The following is a 19,543-nucleotide window of genomic DNA, read 5'->3' on the forward strand; positions in this document are numbered from 1 at the left end:
TTTTAGCACAATTAGTGGTTGACTAAATACTTATTTGCCCCACTGTATAATATTATATATGATAAGTAATGTGGGGACAGTGCCTTTGGAATGGCAGACCAGGGTGATGGTCCCGGAGGGTGTGTTCCAATTGTTGAGGGATCACACTCCTCAGCCTCTCTTGTAAAGTCTATTCAGGGGCGCTGGAGTGAAGGGTCCGTCGGGAAGCCCAATCTCGGATTCAGGAGGAGCAGTGTAGTTTTTGTTCTAGCAGTGGAACAGTGGACGAGCTCTACACTCTCCGCAGGGTCCTCGAAGGTGCATGGGAGTTCGCCCAACTGGTCTACATGTGTTTTGTGGATGTGGAGAAGGCATTCGACCATCTACCTCAGGGAGTCCTGTGGGGGTTGTTTCACGACTATGGGGTACCGACCCACTTGGTAAGGGGCTGTTCGGTTCCTGTACAACTGGTGCCAGAGTTTGGTCCACATTGCCGGCAGTAAGTTGGATTCATTGCCAGTGAGGGTTGGACTCCGCCAAGGTTACCCTTTGTTTCCGATTCCGTTCGTAACTTTTATGGACAGAATTTCTAGACGTAGCCGAAGCGTTGAGGGAATTCAGTTTGGCGGCATCAGCATTGCATCTCTGTTTTTTGCAGATAATCTGATGCTGTTGGCTTCATCAAGCCTTTATCTCAAACTCTCACTGGAGCGCTTGCAGCAGAGTGTGAAGCGTTTAGGATGAAGATCAGTATCTCCAAATCGTAGACCATAGTCTTTAGTTGGAAAAGGGAGGCGTGCCGTCTCCGGATCGAGGATGAGATCCTGCCCCAAGAAGAGGAGTTCAAGTATCTTGGGGTCTTGTTCATGAGTGAGGGTAGGAGGAAGCGGGGCATCGACAGGTGGATCGGTGCAGCATCCGCAGTAATGCGATCCGGTCCGTTGTGGTGAAGAAGGATCTGAGCCAAAAGGCGAAGCTTTCGATTTACAAGTCGATCTACGTTCCTACACTCACCTATTGTCACAAACTGTGGGTCGTGACCAAAAGAACAACATTCCAGATAAAAGCAGCCGAAACGAGTTTCCTCCAAGGGTATCCGGACTCTTAGAGATAGGTTAAGATGCTCGGTTGTCCGAGAGGGACTCAGGGTTGAGCCTCTTCTCCTCTGCGTTGAGAGAAGCCAGCTGATGCCTCCTGGACGCATCCCTCGAGAGGTCTTGCAGGTATTTCCCCCCGGCTGGAGGCCACAGGGAGGCTGGATATGCTGGAGAGACTATGTCTCTCGGCTGGCAAGGGAACGCTTTGGTAGGATGGATGGACGGACGGACGGACGGACCGATGGATGATGGTACAATTACAGTATGATATTTGATATGACATTGCATGCAGTTCTAGAGGCTATCAAGGACATGTGAGACATGTCCAATAATTGATCCAAAAAGATTTTCACTAAAAGAGGTGCACAGATAATTTGATTAAAATAAATAAAATAAATTTGAAAATTAATTAATTAAAAAAAAAAAAAAAAAAAACTGTAGTATGAATGAACCTTACAGGTGAGCCAGATGGACCTGGAGGACCTGGGAAACCTGGAGGGCCCTGTGAACATAAAAAGGCACATTTTGAACTTGTTTATGTTTAATGTAAAGGGCAGACCACTACGAGCCAAAAATCATCAAACTTTCTGTGTTTTTGTTTTTAGATTGAAAATGGCACAGTCGTTCAGATGATTTGGGATTATAGTAGTTGTTGCCTTAACTGATTTGATTTGTTCATTAACAAATAAAGCACAGTAATGTTACATAACAATTCACTGTTAATTTTGAATTTAGTAAAACTAGTACTGTATTCAAATGTTATACAGTATGTTTTAATAAATGCTCACCATGTTTCCAGGAAGTCCGGCGTGTCCTCTGTCTCCTGGCATGCCCTTTTAAAGACATTACAAAGGATTTTAAAGGTAAAGACAATCAGCTGAATAGCAAATCCCTACTCACAGGTTCTCCGCGTATTCCCTGCGACCCAGGCACTCCTGGAATTCCAGGTGATCCCGTACAGGTGCAAGGATCCTACAAAGACCAAGAAAGGAAAACTGTAACAAGAAATCTTCAATGACGTCCAATGTGTTAGTTGTCATACTCGTGGTTCTGTTGCCTGTAGTTTCTCCAAACACTGGAAGCAGAGAACAAATAAATATGTGCAAAATACTGTATTATCTTTTGCCTGTCAACAATACAAAATGGAAAAGTGAAAATATTGTTTTTCATACACTGTCACAGTTATCCAAGGGGGTTACGCCTGGCTTGCCCTGATCTCCCTTTTCTCCTTTGGCACCAGCCATACCTGGCACACCTGGCATCCCTTGGGAGCATTCCCCAACACAAGCTTTCTGCGGTATAGAAATAAAACAAACGTGGATAAAAATGTGGCCAATTTTTCATCCTGAGCACAAATAGGATAAATTAAGTAAATACAAAACAAAAAAAAACTTACATCTTCATCAGACGCATCTTGAGGGAGCAGTTGCATGTCAGGCTTCTGTTAAAAAAAAAATTGAAGGAGAGATTTTTTTGTCAACTTATTTATATAATGTGTATAAACACCAGTAACTTTAGAGGTTCATATGAGGTTCATTCACTTCGAACAGTGTACCAAACATTGTTCCTTTGTGTAATGGGTGTATAGTATGCAATATAACATCCAATGAAGTTGATAATTCAATTTGGTTTTTGTTTTTTTTTCTTTAATTTGAAGAATTGTCAACTACAGGAGTCTTGTTTAATACAGAAAACATATTATTTAAAGGAAAAAAAAAAAGAGTTAAGAGCTTGTCCTTAATATTTTCATCCAGATGTTATGAATGAGTCCAGAACCCCTCGCAATTTCTTACACTATAACACTGCATTGTGGGTTTATTGTTTATGTGCCTTATCACCTCAACTCATTTCCTCTCTAATTTTACTTACAACGTATCCAGGCAAACCCGGTTTTCCTGGTATACCATCGTTTCCAGGGATACCCTGAAAGAAGGAACTGAGGTTGAACTGATTTGTTGCCAATCTAGGGATAGCCACTCCCATCTCCACCAGAAGGTCAAGGTAGAGTCAAAGGGTGAGGATAAAAAAAATAAATCTGGTCCTTTTCGTATCTTTTTTTTTGTTTTTTGTTTTTTGGTATGGTCCCACAGACAAAATTCCTAATAAATCCATTAAAAAATTTTGAAAAAAAAAAAAAAAAAAAAAACACTTTTGAATCACGTAATTCACGCTTTTCCAGGACTATATTTGTAGAAAAAAATGTGTGTTTCCATTTGTCTACTGTCACAGCCTACAGTAAGTCTTACTTTACACCTTTGACTCTTGGAACATAGACCATAGTAAAACTTTATTTGAAGGTATTTTAAAAATAAATCACACTGTGCAGTTGCTGCTAAAATCTCATAGAAGACCTTCAAATAACAGTTTATGTCTTGACTGACATTCCCCAAAGTCGGCTCAGCTTCGGTCAATGTGCATTAAAGCATGAAGCATTAGTGCTTTTTTTAGTTTAATCCTGATGACTTGAGTTGCATACATCCAATTTAGCGAAGTACTGTAATTCCAGCATGCATTTTATTAACCATCAATTTTCTAAGCATGTCAAATCCTCATTTAAGGACCCCAACCAGCAAGCTCAAAGCCTCCACTGTAAGTAGCTTGAAGTTCAATTCAGTGTAAAATATGTACCGCTGAATTGAACTTAAGACAAAATGCCTACCACCAATTGCCCATTTCTCTTACTTGAGGTCCTTGCGCTCCATTGAGACCATGAGGCCCAGGTGGGCCCGGTGGCCCTGGTGGTCCAGGAGGTCCCTATAAAACGTAACATTACACGAGCAAAACGTAATATTGCACATTCACAATCTTAACAACTATTGGCGTCAGAACAGACCTGAGGACCTGGATGCCACATGCCTATGACAGCCCCGGGAGCTCCCTGGAAAGAGGGACATCGAACAACACATGCTCAACACACCAATGCACAACAATCACCAATTGGCAAGTGAAAAACAACAAACACTGCAGACAGTGTTGTTTTCGTCAACGATGACCATAACGAAAATATTTAGTCGACGAACAATTTGTTTCATGACAATGACGAGACTATAACGAGCTAAAAATGCATCTTAGGACACTAAAACATAACGAGACGAATGTTATTGTCTGAAGAGACGCGAACGAGACTTAAATGCGGCAGTTTTCGTTACATGTTCACAATGTGAAATAGTTTTAAGTGTAATCGCCTGCATCGTAGCAGTGTATGGTTGTGTCACTCATATGACGTGCTGCACCCCCCTCACCCCAACTTTCCGGTGTTCTCTCCTCTCCAGGCTTGCTTGTTTTGAAAAACACGGTAAGATTTCTCAAGTTGGCAAGAGAGAATATGCAATGTTGCTTTAGCCTTGAAAGGTCTGTGTTGAGTGATCTTCACACACTAAATGTAACTCGTAGCGTTAGCATAGCATTTGCGTTAGCGTTATAGCAAGCATCCTATTAAACTCTGTCAACATTTTTTACATATAGTTCATGGCGTCCTGGTGGGTGTAATTACCGTATTGGCCCGAATATTAGACGGCCCTGATTATAAGACGACCCCCTCTTTTTCATGACTCAAGTTTGAAAAAAGACTTTTTGAACACCAAATTAATTTTTATACAGAAAATAATTACAGTACATCTGAAACATGATTATAACAATATGAGAGAAAAATCATGTTATTTTGCCTCATTCAAATCTTATCTGAACATTTAAATATGTAAACTAAAGTGCAATCACATTCGTAAATGAATGGCTTCTGGTTTTTGAAATGTAAATAAACCAATCTATTTTGATAAAACAACAAAATTGCAATAACTGCATTAACCATCTAACTGTAACTGCAGTCTTGAAGCAAATCTGAATAAGGAAAAACATTGCAATAAAATAATGCAAACTGGTTAAACTTGAGAGTAGCTGAGATCTGTCTTGACAGAACATCGCTTCAATGATATCTGGCGCCATGTAGGGTCGTGAATGGGTATAATGTCTAGACCACGAATATAAGACGACCCCCACTTTTTCAGTCTTATTTCTATGTAAAAAAACACCATCTTATATTCGGGCCAATACGGTAATCGTGTATTATCACCAAGTTGGCGTTGTTCTTGTAGACACTACAATATATGCCTGTCTGTCAATTTTCATCCGAAATCGTTGGAAAACTTGATTTCTTATTTATTTTTGTCAAAAACTTTAGAATTTTATCGACGGAAACTTTTTGAGTTACCTTCGAGTAAAACTAGACGAAATTAGTTTGAGTTTATGCCAACAAAAACTAGATAAATACATTTTAAAATGACTAAAATATGACTAAGACTAATTAGTATTTTCGTCTAAAAGACTAAGACATGAAAATTAAAAAACCTGCCAAAAACAAAACTGACTGCAGATTTGGGGTGAATTAGTGTTTCCATATATACTCACAGGTCCACCTACACCTGGCTGCATTGGCATTATACAGTTACACTCGCCAGGGTCACCCTAAATGTAAAAAACGAGAAAAAAACATTTGAAAGAAAGTACAGCTTTCAAAAATAGATACATCCTATTAACTACCTGTATACAAGGGTCACAACTTTGGACTTCTTTTTTTTAATTCTGAAACTTTATGCATTAGGTGACATATTGCATTTCAAGATTAAATGCCCTGAATATTGTTAACACTCCATTAACTCGCAGAGTTGTATTAGATTAAATTGTCACCCCAAACTGTGCTGTGCAAGCATCCAGTGAGTGCATGGAATAGAAAATGCACTATGCAAAGCAGGTGAAATCCCCGCAAACTAAACTCTGATAACTCTTGAAAGTACAACATCTATGCTATTTTCTAATCTCATTCACCCTGACATACACCTTTGGTTGGGAATCTGATGAATATGGTAAGTAATAGTCTTGGGCAACTGCTGACAAAAGACTGCAAAACTACTCTTGTTTACCAGTCACAATGCATTTGTCACCTCTACTGCTTCTATATCTATGCCCTATGGCCTGTGTGTGTAGGTGTGTGTACGGCATGTGTGTGAGAGAACGTACCATCTGTTCTGCCCTCTCACATTCTTACTCCATAGATCAGTTCATCCAAACAAAATAGTAGATTTACCTTGTCCCCCTTAGCTCCATCAAGTCCCTGCAAGAGTAGACACACAATGCACACACACATTTTTTTGTTAATCAAGACGAAAGCTCAGGGCCGTGAGCTGAGCACAGATCAAGGGACCTTGGATTAGATAGCAGAAGACAATGCCTTTGTTCTATGCACTGTATATACACGCACACACCCTTGGTTATCAATGTTGTCAAGGGGAATACAAAAATAAGTTTCTCTAAAGAAAACAGTACTTGAGTTTAAAAGACACTAACACAAACGGGCAACAGTGCAAATTAGTTGATTCGATACATCTTTAGCCATCATTTGCAATGGTGTAGATGTGGTCTCAACATTGGTAGGGACAGCATAAACTATACAGTTTTTGCTGGGGATGGGACATTAAAAGGACTAAACAGATTAGGCTGACCCCCGTTCACCCAATCAGGGCTTCACTTCTCACGAATATGAACCTAATTAATTGATAGCCTAAATCAGTGTTTTTTCAACGGGTGTGCCGTGAGAGATCGTCAGGTGTGCCGCGAGAAGTTATCCAATATCGCATTTTTAAAATGTTTTTAACATCGCCGGGCGGAGTTTGTAACAGTCACCTCCTTAAATGGTGTCCCTCCTGACATCCACCACACGGTGGCGCTGCTTTATTTACATTGAATATGTTCTTCTTCTGTTGCTGCTTACATTTATGTTGGAGTTTTGCAGATGCGTGTGTGTGTACCGCTGAGCTGAGTGACGAGTGGTCAAGGTGGATTTATTATTATTTTTTTGTGAATAAATGTGCATAAGTGGAAGCTTCTCCCCCTTTTGTTACTTTTATGCACGCATCCTATTTACTACGCGTTAAAAGTTGCAGTAGGAAAGGAGTAGGTAGAAGCTTGCAGTTGTGTGCAAATGAGCAATGTATTGCTCGTGTCGCGTTCAAGAACTGCTCAGATTTTTAGCCATCTGCCTCCTTGCTGTCAAAAAATGGACCACAGCACGTCTACTGTACATCATTTGATTAGAGTCGTCAAGTGTCAATATACACGAAAGTGTCCTTTCCATTTCATCCATATTTGAGACCATCAATCCTCCCGTGTTTTATTCCAACATATTGTTGAAAACAGCAAGGTAGCTGATGGCTAAAAATCCGAGCAGTTCTTGAATGTGACACGAGCAGTTGAATTTGCTCTCGTTTCAAACCAAGTCGATCGACTATTTTGTTCGCCTCCATGAAAACAGAGAAAAACGGCAACTTTTTTGAGAAACACTACAAAGGTAAATGAGAAAGCCCTCAAAGCTTGTTGCCAAACTTGTTGCTGAATCCAAAAAACAGGCAATACTACCTGCCTGCAAAGCCATTCTCACTGAGATGGTTGCGATTAAAGACATTTCTAAAGTCCCCGTCCGACAATTCTGAGCTTTTCAAGCCTAACTGCTATAAAAAAAAATAAAAACAGAGAGACTAAGAGCTGTTGACGTAGATTCCTGCAAGGATATCGGCTTTGTGTTCATCCATACAGGCTCAAGTTTCACAATGAGTTTGTATAAGTATTGAGAAATGATTTCATAATTAAATATACTGTACAGAAAGTAATTTTGGAACATTTTTGGTTTGTGGTGTGCCGCGAGATTTTTTCCAATGTAAAAATGTGCAGTGACGCAGAAAAGGTTGAAAAACACTGGCCTAAATGATCAATGCAAAAATATATATGTATTGACTTACACTTTCATATGTATTGGTTCAGGTGATACACTATTCGATTCAAACCTTTGTTTTCAAAAACTACTAAAGAAACATTTTGATAACTTCCAGAACAAATGTCTAGATTTTAGAAGCAAATTTAAATTTCAATATTCGAACATAACTTCAATAACATACACAATAAGTACAAACTTGTTTATAATCTCTTAACTATCCAGGAATGCAAAAAAATAACATTTGTCTTAAGAACACTCAACATTTGTCGAAATAAATAAATAAATTAAATAACTGAAAAAACTTCTCTGTCAGGGTATAAGAAAAATAAATAAAAAAATGGAGCCTTCCTTCAGGTACAACACTACTGCTTTTGTCCACAAGCACGGCCAAACGCAACAAAAAATGAAAACTTTTTACCTCATTTATGATGAATGTATGATTATCTGAGATAAATGTATCGGCTGCAAATAAAGATACTTTGAAATAAAATAATGTAGAAAATCAATAAATTCATATTAAATAAATGCAAGTCATCAGTCGATCTCACGTTCGTTTGAGGGGGAAAAAATGGACTGGCACATTCAGCAAGTGAAAATAAATCGAAGTCTGAACATCAGGAAAATAATTCACTTAATAGTGGTAGGGTCAATTCTATCCTTACAGGATATGGGAAGACAATCTCAAAGACCTATTTATAATGCAAATAAGATTGCTTAAAAGTTGGTGGGACAATTTTAGCATCCTGAAAATTTGCTCGTGTTATCTCCCTACTGTCTCTATACCAATTTATGCCCTTGATCATTTGAAATTGCCAATGTATGCGTGAAAGAGCTACAAATGATTTTAACCATTAATTAAGAACACAACTTACAGGTCTGCCATCAGCTCCTTGAACGCCACGGGAGCCTGGGATGCCATCTCTTCCCTGTGGGTGAAAGTTAAAGCCGTTAACATCTTATTTGCGTATGCAGTGAACAAATGGTTTCATAAAAGACGCAATTATGTCATACTGGTGGTCCAGTTACACCAATGCCCATTGGTCCTTGAGGGCCTGGAGGTCCAACATCTCCTCTGAGGCCCTGAGAAGAGACAAATGGCATTTATGGTCAGATGTAAGTGACGATTGGATACATCGAGCTGGCAACCTAATCAAAAGAGTATTTCTGGCAATGATGATGTTCTCATTATTTGTTGTCAGGCACCATTTAAAGGTACCTCGTACTGATGCACCGATACCGATATCAGCATCGGCAGTTGGGGCCAATCCGGCCCGAAATGTTGGTATCGGTATCAGCGAGTACTAACAAACAGGGCGCCCATACCATATACCGGTCCGGTAACACTGAACTCAACTTTGTTTCCTCCTGATACTACACTCTGTGTTGTGTGATCACACGTGATTACTTTGCATGCCAAGCAGCTATCACTATTGACCTAATCCAGACCAATGAGAGCGGGCCAACAGTTGCTCTTAACCAATGCTGGGGCAGCTTTTTTATATGGAGGAAAAACAAACTGGGAGTAGGAGAAGAAAATGGCGGCGGTTTCGGAATATTTCAGCATCGACTATAATGGCTGGGGATGGACCGCAGCAACAAACCCTAAGCAGTGAGACGAGAAGAGTGAAGCAGCAAGACAGACAGCACTCTAAAAAAATCACTGAAATGACTGTTGTCTGTAACCTGCCCCTTGCCTTCGTTGAAAGCGTGGGAATCCTGCTTTTTATGGCTCACGCAGTACCTAAGTATAAGGTCCCAAGTTAGGTCCCCAAATACATTAAGGAGACTATCCTGCACTAAAAAAATCAAGTAACGAAACATGTTTTAGAAAAGCTCTAGAAGGCAGGGGCCATATGCTTTTTAACCGATGTCTGGAGCAGCCAAGTCTCCCAACTTTCTCTGCTTAGCTTGACAGCAGACTGGAAAGCGTAGTACTTCATGCGAATGAATTCAAGGGATCACACACACCGGCCAAGCTTTGGCTGCTCAACTGGAGCATCCCGAAGTCAAAGGTACTTTACTTTTGTTGTCTTCTACTGAATTAATTCACATCCAAGTGTGTAGCTCTTTGAAAAAAAATATATATATGGCAGAAAACACTCAGGTGACTTGAAGTTCCACTCTGAGACCCCCAATTATGCCAACTTTCAAAATTGTCCAATATGCATGTGTGATACATCATTGGAAAGCTTAAAATCTCAATTTTCCGAGGGAAGAAACATTTTGAACAGGAGGGCATTAAAAAAAAAAAAAAAAAAAAAATTAAACAGCAAAACCCTAACCGGAGATGAGAGCACACGAGAGCAGAATTAAAGACGCCACTATTTTAACTAGATAATATTGCTTACTTACCTTGTTTCGATCCAAAAACTCCATGTAGCATGTATCACCGAGTGTCAAGACACAAATGTGAATGGCCACCACCGGATTTTTTTTTTTTATTCACCCATTTTTTTTATTTATTTATTTTTTTTAATTTTTCTTTGTCTGGATTGATTATTTATCATCTAAAATATTGGGGAAAATGCGACAGTAACGAAAAAAATACAATTAAGCGATAGTTATGAAGTAGATATCCGTGACTTTTACAGACACCAATTTGTTCATTGTGATGTAATTTGTTTAAAAGTTTAAAATATGAGAGTGAAAATTTTTTAAAGTTGTCCGTTTTTTTTTTTTGTTAAAGTAAATATTAGACATCAATTAATGATTCTAAGGTAAAAATGAAAGACATTTCGAACAATAAATATGATTACTTACCTTCTTTCATGGCTAGGTTGAAACAAAAGCGGTTGCGCGACGTCTGTAAACAGGGGTTTCCAGGGTCAAACGGACAAATTAAAAATAGTTCAGGGGCTTAATGCGGCATGAATCTGCTATGGCAGCATATAGACATATTGTGCTATCAAACGCAACAGTTCTTTTGGCTTAAAATACAGCAGTTTATTTTAAGGAGGGGTCCATAAGCAGAAACTTCTTTTTCAGCCTTGTCTGTGTTTTCCGCCATATATAAACAGTATGGTATCGGTATGGTATCGGTATCAGCCAATACTGCACAGTCAGGAAGCGGTATCAGGGTCAAAATATGGTATTGGTGCAACACTAGTAACTAGCCAACAATTTCTAAGAGTCGACACAAAAATCAGAGTCAGAGTCATTAGAGTCAGTCAGTCATAATCAAAACATATCTTTTTGTGCTGCAGACAAAATTTGAGCAAATTGAAATAAGACAAATACTCTTCCTTAATGAAAAGCTTACCTTTTCTCCAGCAGATCCTGCAGGGCCAGGCGTTCCTTTGGATCCAGGAAGTCCCTGAACAAATCACGCATTTTAGACAACACTATAAATTATCAAAAGGAACATATTCTGCAAAGTGGGTAAAACTTACAATAGCACCTGGAAGTCCCATCGGTCCCTCGATACCCTTTGAATTACATTAAGAAAAGAACTAGTCAAAAACTGCCTTCGTTCCCCTATGTGAGGCTTACTTCATAGTCAAACATTTATTTTCCGAACCTGCACTAGATTTACTGGAGCATACTGTAATTATTTCTGACCGATGAGAACAATGTAAACAAAGATATAAAGGAAATTGGTGTTTTTCAAATACTAGTATAAATGTTAGAGAAGCTGTGTGTGACTTGCAACATCTGCTGTTGACATAAAAAGAGCTACAGAATTTGTTTTGTTTTGTTGTCAAATAAGTTTGGCTTACCTGTTCACCTGGTAGGCCAACTCCTGCAAGCCCAGGTTCTCCCTGTATGGTCACAGCATCATATTCCCTTAAATGCTTTTAAATGTCACTACTAAAACTACAACAGTCAGGCAATGGACATCCATACCTTGCTTCCTTTCAGACCAGGAGGCCCTTGTATCCCTGGTAAGCCTGGTTTACCCTATAAAAAATGGGCAGAGGGTTATATGATCGAATGATCAACAATTTCCTAGGCCTAGGTAAGAGGCAAAGACTCAAAAACATGCTTTACTAACATTTTTGCCTGTCTTCCCCTCTCCCGGGGGGCCAGGTTCTCCTCTCTCTCCTTTTGGCCCAGGGACAGCAACACCATCACCCGTTCCAGTGCCCAGAGATGAACAGCTGGTACAAGCGTCACCCTGGCAAAACAGATCAACTCAAACAGAAACCTTGAGGAATAAATCATAATTACCAAACTCTCCCAATCTCAGTCTTGTGGCAGATAACATCCCGCATTTTGAAATTTTACACTACACATATTTAAAATGCTGCAGCAAATAGCCCAAAAACAACAGATTTATAAGTACCTTCTCTCCCTTTAAGCCAATCCGTCCATCACGTCCGGGCTCTCCAGGCAGTCCTGGGACTCCTGGAGCACCATTGAATCCAGTATCTCCTTTGTCACCTTGGTCACCCTGGCACATCATCAATATATTGTTTGGATGCAAAGACACATAGAATGAAGATATTGACAACTGTTCAAACCCTTAAACTTTAAACATCACAAAAAGTTATTGAATAGGAAATTACAGATCGTTTAATGGAGCCTGGCTCAGTTATTGGTTGATTTTTAAGCACCATTTAATCATAATTTGTTTGGTAAATTAAACATAAGGACCTGATATAATTAACTATCTTGGCACAGTTTCTAGAAAAATCCATGATCACTTCCAATCAGTAATGATGTTCAAACTACCTACTTAGGCCCACATTGGCATTTAAAGTCTGTTGTTTTATGAAGCTTATGAAGAAAATGGCTTTATTTATGTATTTTCATTTTTGTCCAACTGTGACAAAGCCTACTTGATGTTGTGTGAAGCTGTTGACGAATCAGAATCATACCTTATCACCTTTTTCTCCAGCAGCACCCGGGGGGCCCTGTGTGTGAGTAACATCGTATTGTGAACATGTACCTAAACAGTCTCTGTTTTATTCTGCTGCAATTTATTTGGATTTCATTTCGCATTTAGCATCTGAACCTGTTTGCCATCTGCCCCAACCCCAGGAAGTCCAGGAATGCCCGGAGGGCCTGGTTCACCGGGGTTGCCTCGTGTTCCCTCAGGTAACTTGATGCTAGCAGGTCCGCTGCCAACCTCGTATGGCTGGCACACACCACACTCCCCCTTGACAAGTGCGGAGGGTAATGAAGGTTCGTTTGCTCAACAATCACTCAACTAATGAGTACATGTGTCTTCCCTTACCGGCTCCCCTTTCTGGCCAGGAAGACTAAGACCAGGCAGTCCAATTTCTCCCTAGCAATTTAAAAACATCACAAAAAATAATCGTATTTACCAATGAGGATGAAAAGTAGTATGAAAAACTATCTGAACCTTTTGGAATTTCTCACATTGCTGCATAAAATCACCATCAAATGTCAAAATCACACAGATGAAAAAAAAAACTGTCTGCTTTAACTAAAACCACCCAAACATTTGTAGGTTTTGAGAATAGTATGCAAACAATGACAGAAGGGGGAAAAATAAGTAAGTGAACCATCACATTTAATATTTTTTGGGCCCCCTTTAGCAGCAATAACTTCAACCAGACGCTTCCTGTAGCTGCAGATCAGTCTGGCACATCAATCAGGACTAATCTTGGCCCATTGTTCTCTACAAAACTGCTGTAGTTCAGTCAGATTCCTGGGATGTCTGGCAAGAATCGGTGTCTTTAGGTCATGCCACAGAATCTCAATGGGGTTCGAGTCCAGTCTGGACTTGGCCACTCCAAAATGTGTATTTTGTTCTTCTGAATCCATTCTGACGTTGATTTACTTCTGTGTTTTGGATCATTGTCTTGTTGCAGCATCCATTCTCTTTTCAACTTCAACTGTCTGACCGATGGCTCCAGGTTTTCCTGCAAAACATTCTGATAATCTTGTGAATTCATTCTTCCATTGATGATTGCAAGTTGTCCAGGCCCTGAAGCAGCAAAACAGCCCCAATTCATGATGCTCCCTCCACCATGCTTTATGGTGGGGATGAGCTGTTGATGTTGGTAAGCTGTTCCTTTTTTCCTCCACATGTGACGTTGTGTGTTGCTCCAGAACAATTCAACTTTGGTTTCATCAGTTCACAAAATATTTTGCTAAAACTTCTGTAGAGTATCCAAGTGCCTTTTTGCAAACATTAAACTAGCAACAATGTTTTTTTTAGACAGCAGTGGCTTCGTACCTGGATTCCTCGCATGAACACCATTCTTGGCCATAGTTTTACATAGAGCTGATGTTTGCACGGACTGTGCCAGTGATTTAGCAGACACTCTGGGGTTCTTTTTTACCTCTCTGAGTATTCTGCGCTGAACTCTTGGCGTCATGTTTGGTGGACGGCCACTCCTTGGGAGAGAAGCAACAGTGCCAAACTCTCTCCATTTGTAGACAACTTATCTGACTGTCGATTGATAAACTGTCAGGGAAACGCGGGAAGGCAGGCAGGTTGTGTGGACCCAATTGCAGGGAAACAAAAAAAGGCAAGGCAGGTGGCGGTGCAAAAATGATTTAATTAAAGCCAACTAAAAACAAAGTACAAAACAAAGACTGTGGTAATTAAAAGATAGCACTGAGGCAAACAAAACTATCACTAACAAAAGACTGCTTTTCAAAAACTTACACGGAACACGAGGGCTTGGAATAATGCTGACCAGACCATGGATGTGGACATTGACGATGACGCAACAAGGACTGAAAAGAAACTGGGAGCTTATATACACACGCAGACAAAGGGTAACGAGACAATGAGGAACAGATGGGTTACACAGGTGGACACAGATTGGAGGACACACAAGGAGCGGTACACCAGGTGAAATCAATGGCAATTACAAGGACACACTAGGAGGGAATCAACACAAAACCTAACATAGACATCAAGTTTTTCAGAGATGGTTTTGTGTCCTTTACCAGCTTTATACAAATCAACAATCCTTGATCGCAGGTCTTCAGACAGCTCTTTTGACTGAACCATGATGCACATCAGACAATGCTTCTCATCAAGACAATTCCGACCAGGTGTGTGTTTTATAGAGGGCAGGGCTGCTTTAAACCATTCATCAGTTATTGGGCACACACCTGACTTACATTTATTGTTAAAAATTGGTTTTAATTGCTCTTTAAGTCTCTTTAGGCAGAGGGTTCCCATACTTACTTTTTCCCCTTCTGCCATTGTTTGCATGCTATCCTCATTAAAATATGAAAACCTATAAATATTTATTATTATTTTTAGTTAAGCAGACACTTTTTTTACATCTGTGGGGGATTTGACAAAGATCAGATCAGATTGATGGTGATTTTATGCAGAATTGTGATGAATTCCAAAAGGTTCAGATCCTTTTTCATACCATTATATGCACAATTCATGAATAAATAGGAATGTAGTCTGTAACCAGATTGTTATGATAGACTTTTCATACCTTTTCCCCCTTTGCTCCATTATTCCCTGGAGGTCCTTTAGCACCAACTTTTCCCTGATTTGAGGATAATAATCTTTTCATGATTGGACAACATCATCGTATGAATCTGAACATTCTAGGGCTGTCAAACGATTAAAATTTTTCTTTGAGTTAATCATAGCTTTAAAACTAATTAATCGTAATTAATTGCAATTCAACCTATCTCTAAAATATGCCATATTTTTCTGTAAATTATTGTTGGAATGGAAAGATAAGACACAAGACGGACATAAACATTCAACATACTGTACATAAGTACTGTATTTGTTTATTATAACAATAAATCCACAAGATGACATTAACATTATTAACATTCTTTCTGTTAAAGGAATCCACGGATAGAAAGACTTGTAGTTCTTAAAAGATAAATTTGAGTAGAAGATACAGTGATTTTATATTAAAACCCCTCTTAATGTTTTCGTTTTAATAAAATTTGTCAAATTTTCAATCAAAAAATAAACTAATAGCTCGCCGTTGTTGACTTTGCCAAGTGGGATATCACATGGGCTCTTCCACAGTGTCTTTACAACATAAGGTAGTGATTGAAATACACTACAAGGTGTCAATGGAGAGTTTTACATTAATTAGAGATCTAGCCAAGGCAAAGTCTGAGTAAGTTTTATGGGTATTTTGCATAGCTTTGTATTTTGATTGGGAATGCCAGTTCTCTTTGCATTGAGCACTTTTCTTTTTGTGAACATTATTTTTTGGGGAGATAGGAATATTATTTTTATTGAGCTTTCTCTAAATGATACTGTAGCAACTTAACTGTTCCGCCCAAATGCATGATGGGAAGTTGGGCAACCATGACTGTCAGTTGGTGCTGCAAATGGTATATGTTCTGCGTAGTGTTCAACTAAGGATGTTAAGAAAAAGATCATCTCCCGTCATTCTTCTCCAAGTCTCTCGCCACAATAGTTATGTTTGTTGTGACAGAGTTGCCTAAGCTTATACCAATAAAAGGCGCGGTCCTATGAACACCTGTGTTCACTCGCATTTCTCTGCCTTTTCGCTCTCAATGAGCAAAAACAGCGTTATTGTAAACTGTTTGAGGCAATGCATGAGCGGGTCATTCCGTGCACGCGTTAAATGCGTCAAATATTTTAACGTGATTAATCTAAAAAATTAATTACCGCCCGTTAACGCGATCATTTTGACAGCACAAGAACATTCGGTTATATAGAGGTTAATCTAAACTCACCGGTTTACCATCAGCTCCTCTTCTACCTGTATTACCCTGCAAAAAAGCAAACACAAAAAATCTGAATTTCTCACATTAATAATATTAAAAAAAAAAAAAAAAAATCACATCAAATGGATTTACTTCAAAGCTATCTACAATTTTCTCCAAGGCCTCCCACTAACTAAAACAACTATAAATGCGTAGAATGAAAGCAAGTGTACCCCAGTGATTATAGAGTTCCTGGAGTCCATTAAAAGACAACATTAAAAAAATAACTCAATGATTTCCTTTTGTACAAATATTAAGTGTACTCTGCTATTGAGGTCACCTACTCTGAGTCTTGTTTTTTCATGTTACTTACTGTCTCTCCTCTTGGGCCAGGTGGTCCTACATTTCCAGCATCTCCCTATGGGGGAGAAAAAGTGAAACAATGCATCATTTTAATGAAGTTTCTTATCATGGCTCACACATGCAAGGAAAAACACTGATGCAAACAAAAACAAAAATGCATATATAGTCAAAGGAAGGCAATTACCCAATCAATTTCATGCTACCATATTTTCTTTTTTTTCCCCTAGAAAGTTCCATGAACAACCAAGAGTAATTATTACTGAACTCCATAGTTAGACCTACTTGTTCTCCTCGAATTCCAATTCCTGGTTCTCCTTTTTGTCCCTTTATTTGAAGAGTTTGACTGCCAACACCAGGGACCAGGTTTTGGGGTAACTCACCGAAAGTGGGGCACATAGTGCATGGCTCGCCCTGAACAATATAAGCAAAATATATGTGCAATAAATACAAGTGCTGAACAAATATCAAACGTGTGCTTAAACTTTGACAATGCAAACATCAAACTGACCTTTTCTCCTTTAACACCATCTGATCCTGCTTCTCCCTACAGGAAAAAAAAAAAAAAACTTTATAATCCCCTCTTTCCCTGATGAACATGTTTGCTTCGAGATGTCGTGTCTAGACATAGCTTCGGAAGCATACGGGTCAACGTAATTAGCCAGATGTGGGGTCTGTGTGCATGACAAAGTGCTTGGGTGGGCTTTGTGCACATGTGGGCATGGATCGAGCAAATTGACCATGTGTGGGAGCGCTCAAAGGAAATACATTTTTGTTTCCACATGCACTGCTCTGCAAAAGCCCATGCATATCTGAATCTTTGGATACAGATGTGTTTGTTTGCACAGAACTTGCACTTGATAATGAAACACACGTAAGTAGTAAATAAAGAAATAAGAACTCTGTACCTTCTGCCCACCCTTTCCATCCGCACCTTGAAGTCCCTGTTGAATATTGAGATAGGAAGATGTGTTATTTGTCAGTGAGTGAGGCCGTATCCCACTTTGTCAAACTCTGCTACTTAAACTTATCCACCTTCAGTAACAGACTGCAGTTGACAGCCACTTGCGGAATAGAAAATTGTTGCAGAGAATTTCATATTCCTGCACACCTATCATTTCAGATTCCATTTAAAAAGATACTAAATGAGCAGAATGAGGAACTGCTTTCCTTAGAGCTTTTGCAACACTTTGGTGAAATTGCAAGGACGAGTTCCACCCCTAGGCCAAATATATTTCTGCAAAACTGTAAGAAAACTGCAATACATACGTACACTATAAAACAGGGGTAGCCAACTCCGGTCCTCGAGGGCCCCTATCCAACTTATTTTCCATATCTCCTTCCTTTAAAACACCGGAATCAAATGATCAGCTCATCAGTAAGCTCTGCAGGAGCCTGATAACGATCCTGATTATTTGAGTCAGGTGTGTTGGAGGAGGGAGACGTGGAAAACAAGCTGGATAGGGGCCCTCAAGGACCGGAGTTGGCTACCCCTGCTATAAACTACTGTATGTACACTAGAGGTGTGCAAAATTTCCAATTCTTAGATTATTCGCGATTCGGCCGTGGAAGATTCGAGAACGATTCACAAACATCCAAATTCCGATTATTGAAATATGCCAAGTAAAGCGGAAGTACAACACACTCAGCGCGCCGCGCGGTCAATGAGCAACGAAGCGAGAGTAGCTAAACATCATGCTTCTCATTACCCGGCCCCTCGGGTAATGCCAATGCTCAACTCACGGCTCTAGCTCAACTCATGCCACGAGATAAAAAAACACAACAACATACCTGAAGCTGCAACAAAAGTACGTCATCCACATAATGTTACGGTAGATATCATTTATATAAGACTAGTTGCACTACGGTAGCGTTTGCAGCACATCTACAAAAAGCTAGATGCAGACGTAGTAAACGGCCGCCTTCTCTGCAAGGCTGTTGTAGCGAACCTTCCAAGCAAACCTAATTAACTTTTTATCTAAAATACTCCTAAATCGGTAAAATATTGACTTGAATCTATCTTTAAAATAGTTTTAAAACTTTCATATGTCGAAAGTTGACAAAAGGGAAATTATGGATTAACGGGAGCAATTTTAATAACTTTAACGGTTGATTCACAACATTAAATTAATTGAATGTAGTTTAAAGCTGCTGATACAGAATGGGGACTGGAGTTTTTTATTTACTGTTATTTTTGTATATTTGTTTACTGCTATATGTTAACTTGATACTGAAATAGTAGTTTGGTTTAGCCTGAGAGTATTTTTGAACAATTTTGGAACAAATGTACAAAATATTAAAAAAAAAAAAAAAAAAAAAAAAAAAAAGGGGGGGTGCATCAATAATCGTTTTAGAATCGAATCGGACCATCTGAATCGTAATCGTAATCGAATCGTTAGGTGCCCAAAGATTCCCAGCTCTAATGTACACTATTATAAACTATAATATTTCAAAGATTCAGTTGTCCGACAACATCTTGTTAAAAAAAAAATATATAAGCAGGCTGTTAAATTTTATAGAAAGGGTAGGTTCATATTATTATACTGTAGGCCGGGTATATTCCATTTTTGACTTACAGGTGGTCCTCTCTCTCCAATTCCTGGTAATCCGGGCTCTCCTTTTGGACCCCTCCTACCTGGCAAAGCCACCGTGTTGCCAATATCTACTGGCAGTGTAGGGCATACTTCACATGGGTCTCCCTAAAAATTAAAGTCAAACACAAATTATACTGAAGCATAACCACACAGTGCAGATAAAG

The 19,543-nt window shown here is 39.3% G+C and overlaps 1 protein-coding gene across 3 annotated transcripts in view; it reads right to left on the reverse strand.

Annotated features, from left to right (window-relative positions):
• The window catches only part of col16a1 (collagen, type XVI, alpha 1), a 158,553-nt gene that overhangs the window by 18,031 nt on the left and 120,979 nt on the right, over positions 1-19,543 (reverse strand). For 2 of the 3 annotated variants that reach the window (XM_057827320.1, XM_057827319.1), the window contains 29 exons: positions 19,362-19,484; positions 17,694-17,729; positions 17,297-17,332; positions 17,071-17,199; positions 16,799-16,843; positions 16,456-16,491; positions 15,216-15,269; positions 13,016-13,066; positions 12,794-12,937; positions 12,657-12,692; positions 12,122-12,229; positions 11,831-11,953; positions 11,683-11,736; positions 11,556-11,597; positions 11,229-11,264; positions 11,099-11,152; positions 8,851-8,919; positions 8,712-8,765; positions 6,157-6,183; positions 5,481-5,537; positions 3,910-3,954; positions 3,759-3,830; positions 2,946-2,999; positions 2,473-2,517; positions 2,249-2,368; positions 2,119-2,151; positions 1,977-2,048; positions 1,865-1,909; positions 1,534-1,578 (listed from right to left, as the gene is read on the reverse strand). In XM_057827320.1, coding sequence (XP_057683303.1) covers positions 1,534-1,578; positions 1,865-1,909; positions 1,977-2,048; positions 2,119-2,151; positions 2,249-2,368; positions 2,473-2,517; positions 2,946-2,999; positions 3,759-3,830; positions 3,910-3,954; positions 5,481-5,537; positions 6,157-6,183; positions 8,712-8,765; positions 8,851-8,919; positions 11,099-11,152; positions 11,229-11,264; positions 11,556-11,597; positions 11,683-11,736; positions 11,831-11,953; positions 12,122-12,229; positions 12,657-12,692; positions 12,794-12,937; positions 13,016-13,066; positions 15,216-15,269; positions 16,456-16,491; positions 16,799-16,843; positions 17,071-17,199; positions 17,297-17,332; positions 17,694-17,729; positions 19,362-19,484 — 1,845 coding nt within the window. The remainder of the gene's footprint in view (positions 1-1,533; positions 1,579-1,864; positions 1,910-1,976; positions 2,049-2,118; positions 2,152-2,248; positions 2,369-2,472; positions 2,518-2,945; positions 3,000-3,758; positions 3,831-3,909; positions 3,955-5,480; positions 5,538-6,156; positions 6,184-8,711; positions 8,766-8,850; positions 8,920-11,098; positions 11,153-11,228; positions 11,265-11,555; positions 11,598-11,682; positions 11,737-11,830; positions 11,954-12,121; positions 12,230-12,656; positions 12,693-12,793; positions 12,938-13,015; positions 13,067-15,215; positions 15,270-16,455; positions 16,492-16,798; positions 16,844-17,070; positions 17,200-17,296; positions 17,333-17,693; positions 17,730-19,361; positions 19,485-19,543) is intronic. The other variant, XM_057827321.1, reaches the window with a different exon arrangement.

This window comes from Corythoichthys intestinalis, chromosome 22 (genome assembly GCF_030265065.1).
Source record: "Corythoichthys intestinalis isolate RoL2023-P3 chromosome 22, ASM3026506v1, whole genome shotgun sequence".
NCBI lineage: Eukaryota > Metazoa > Chordata > Actinopteri > Syngnathiformes > Syngnathidae > Corythoichthys > Corythoichthys intestinalis.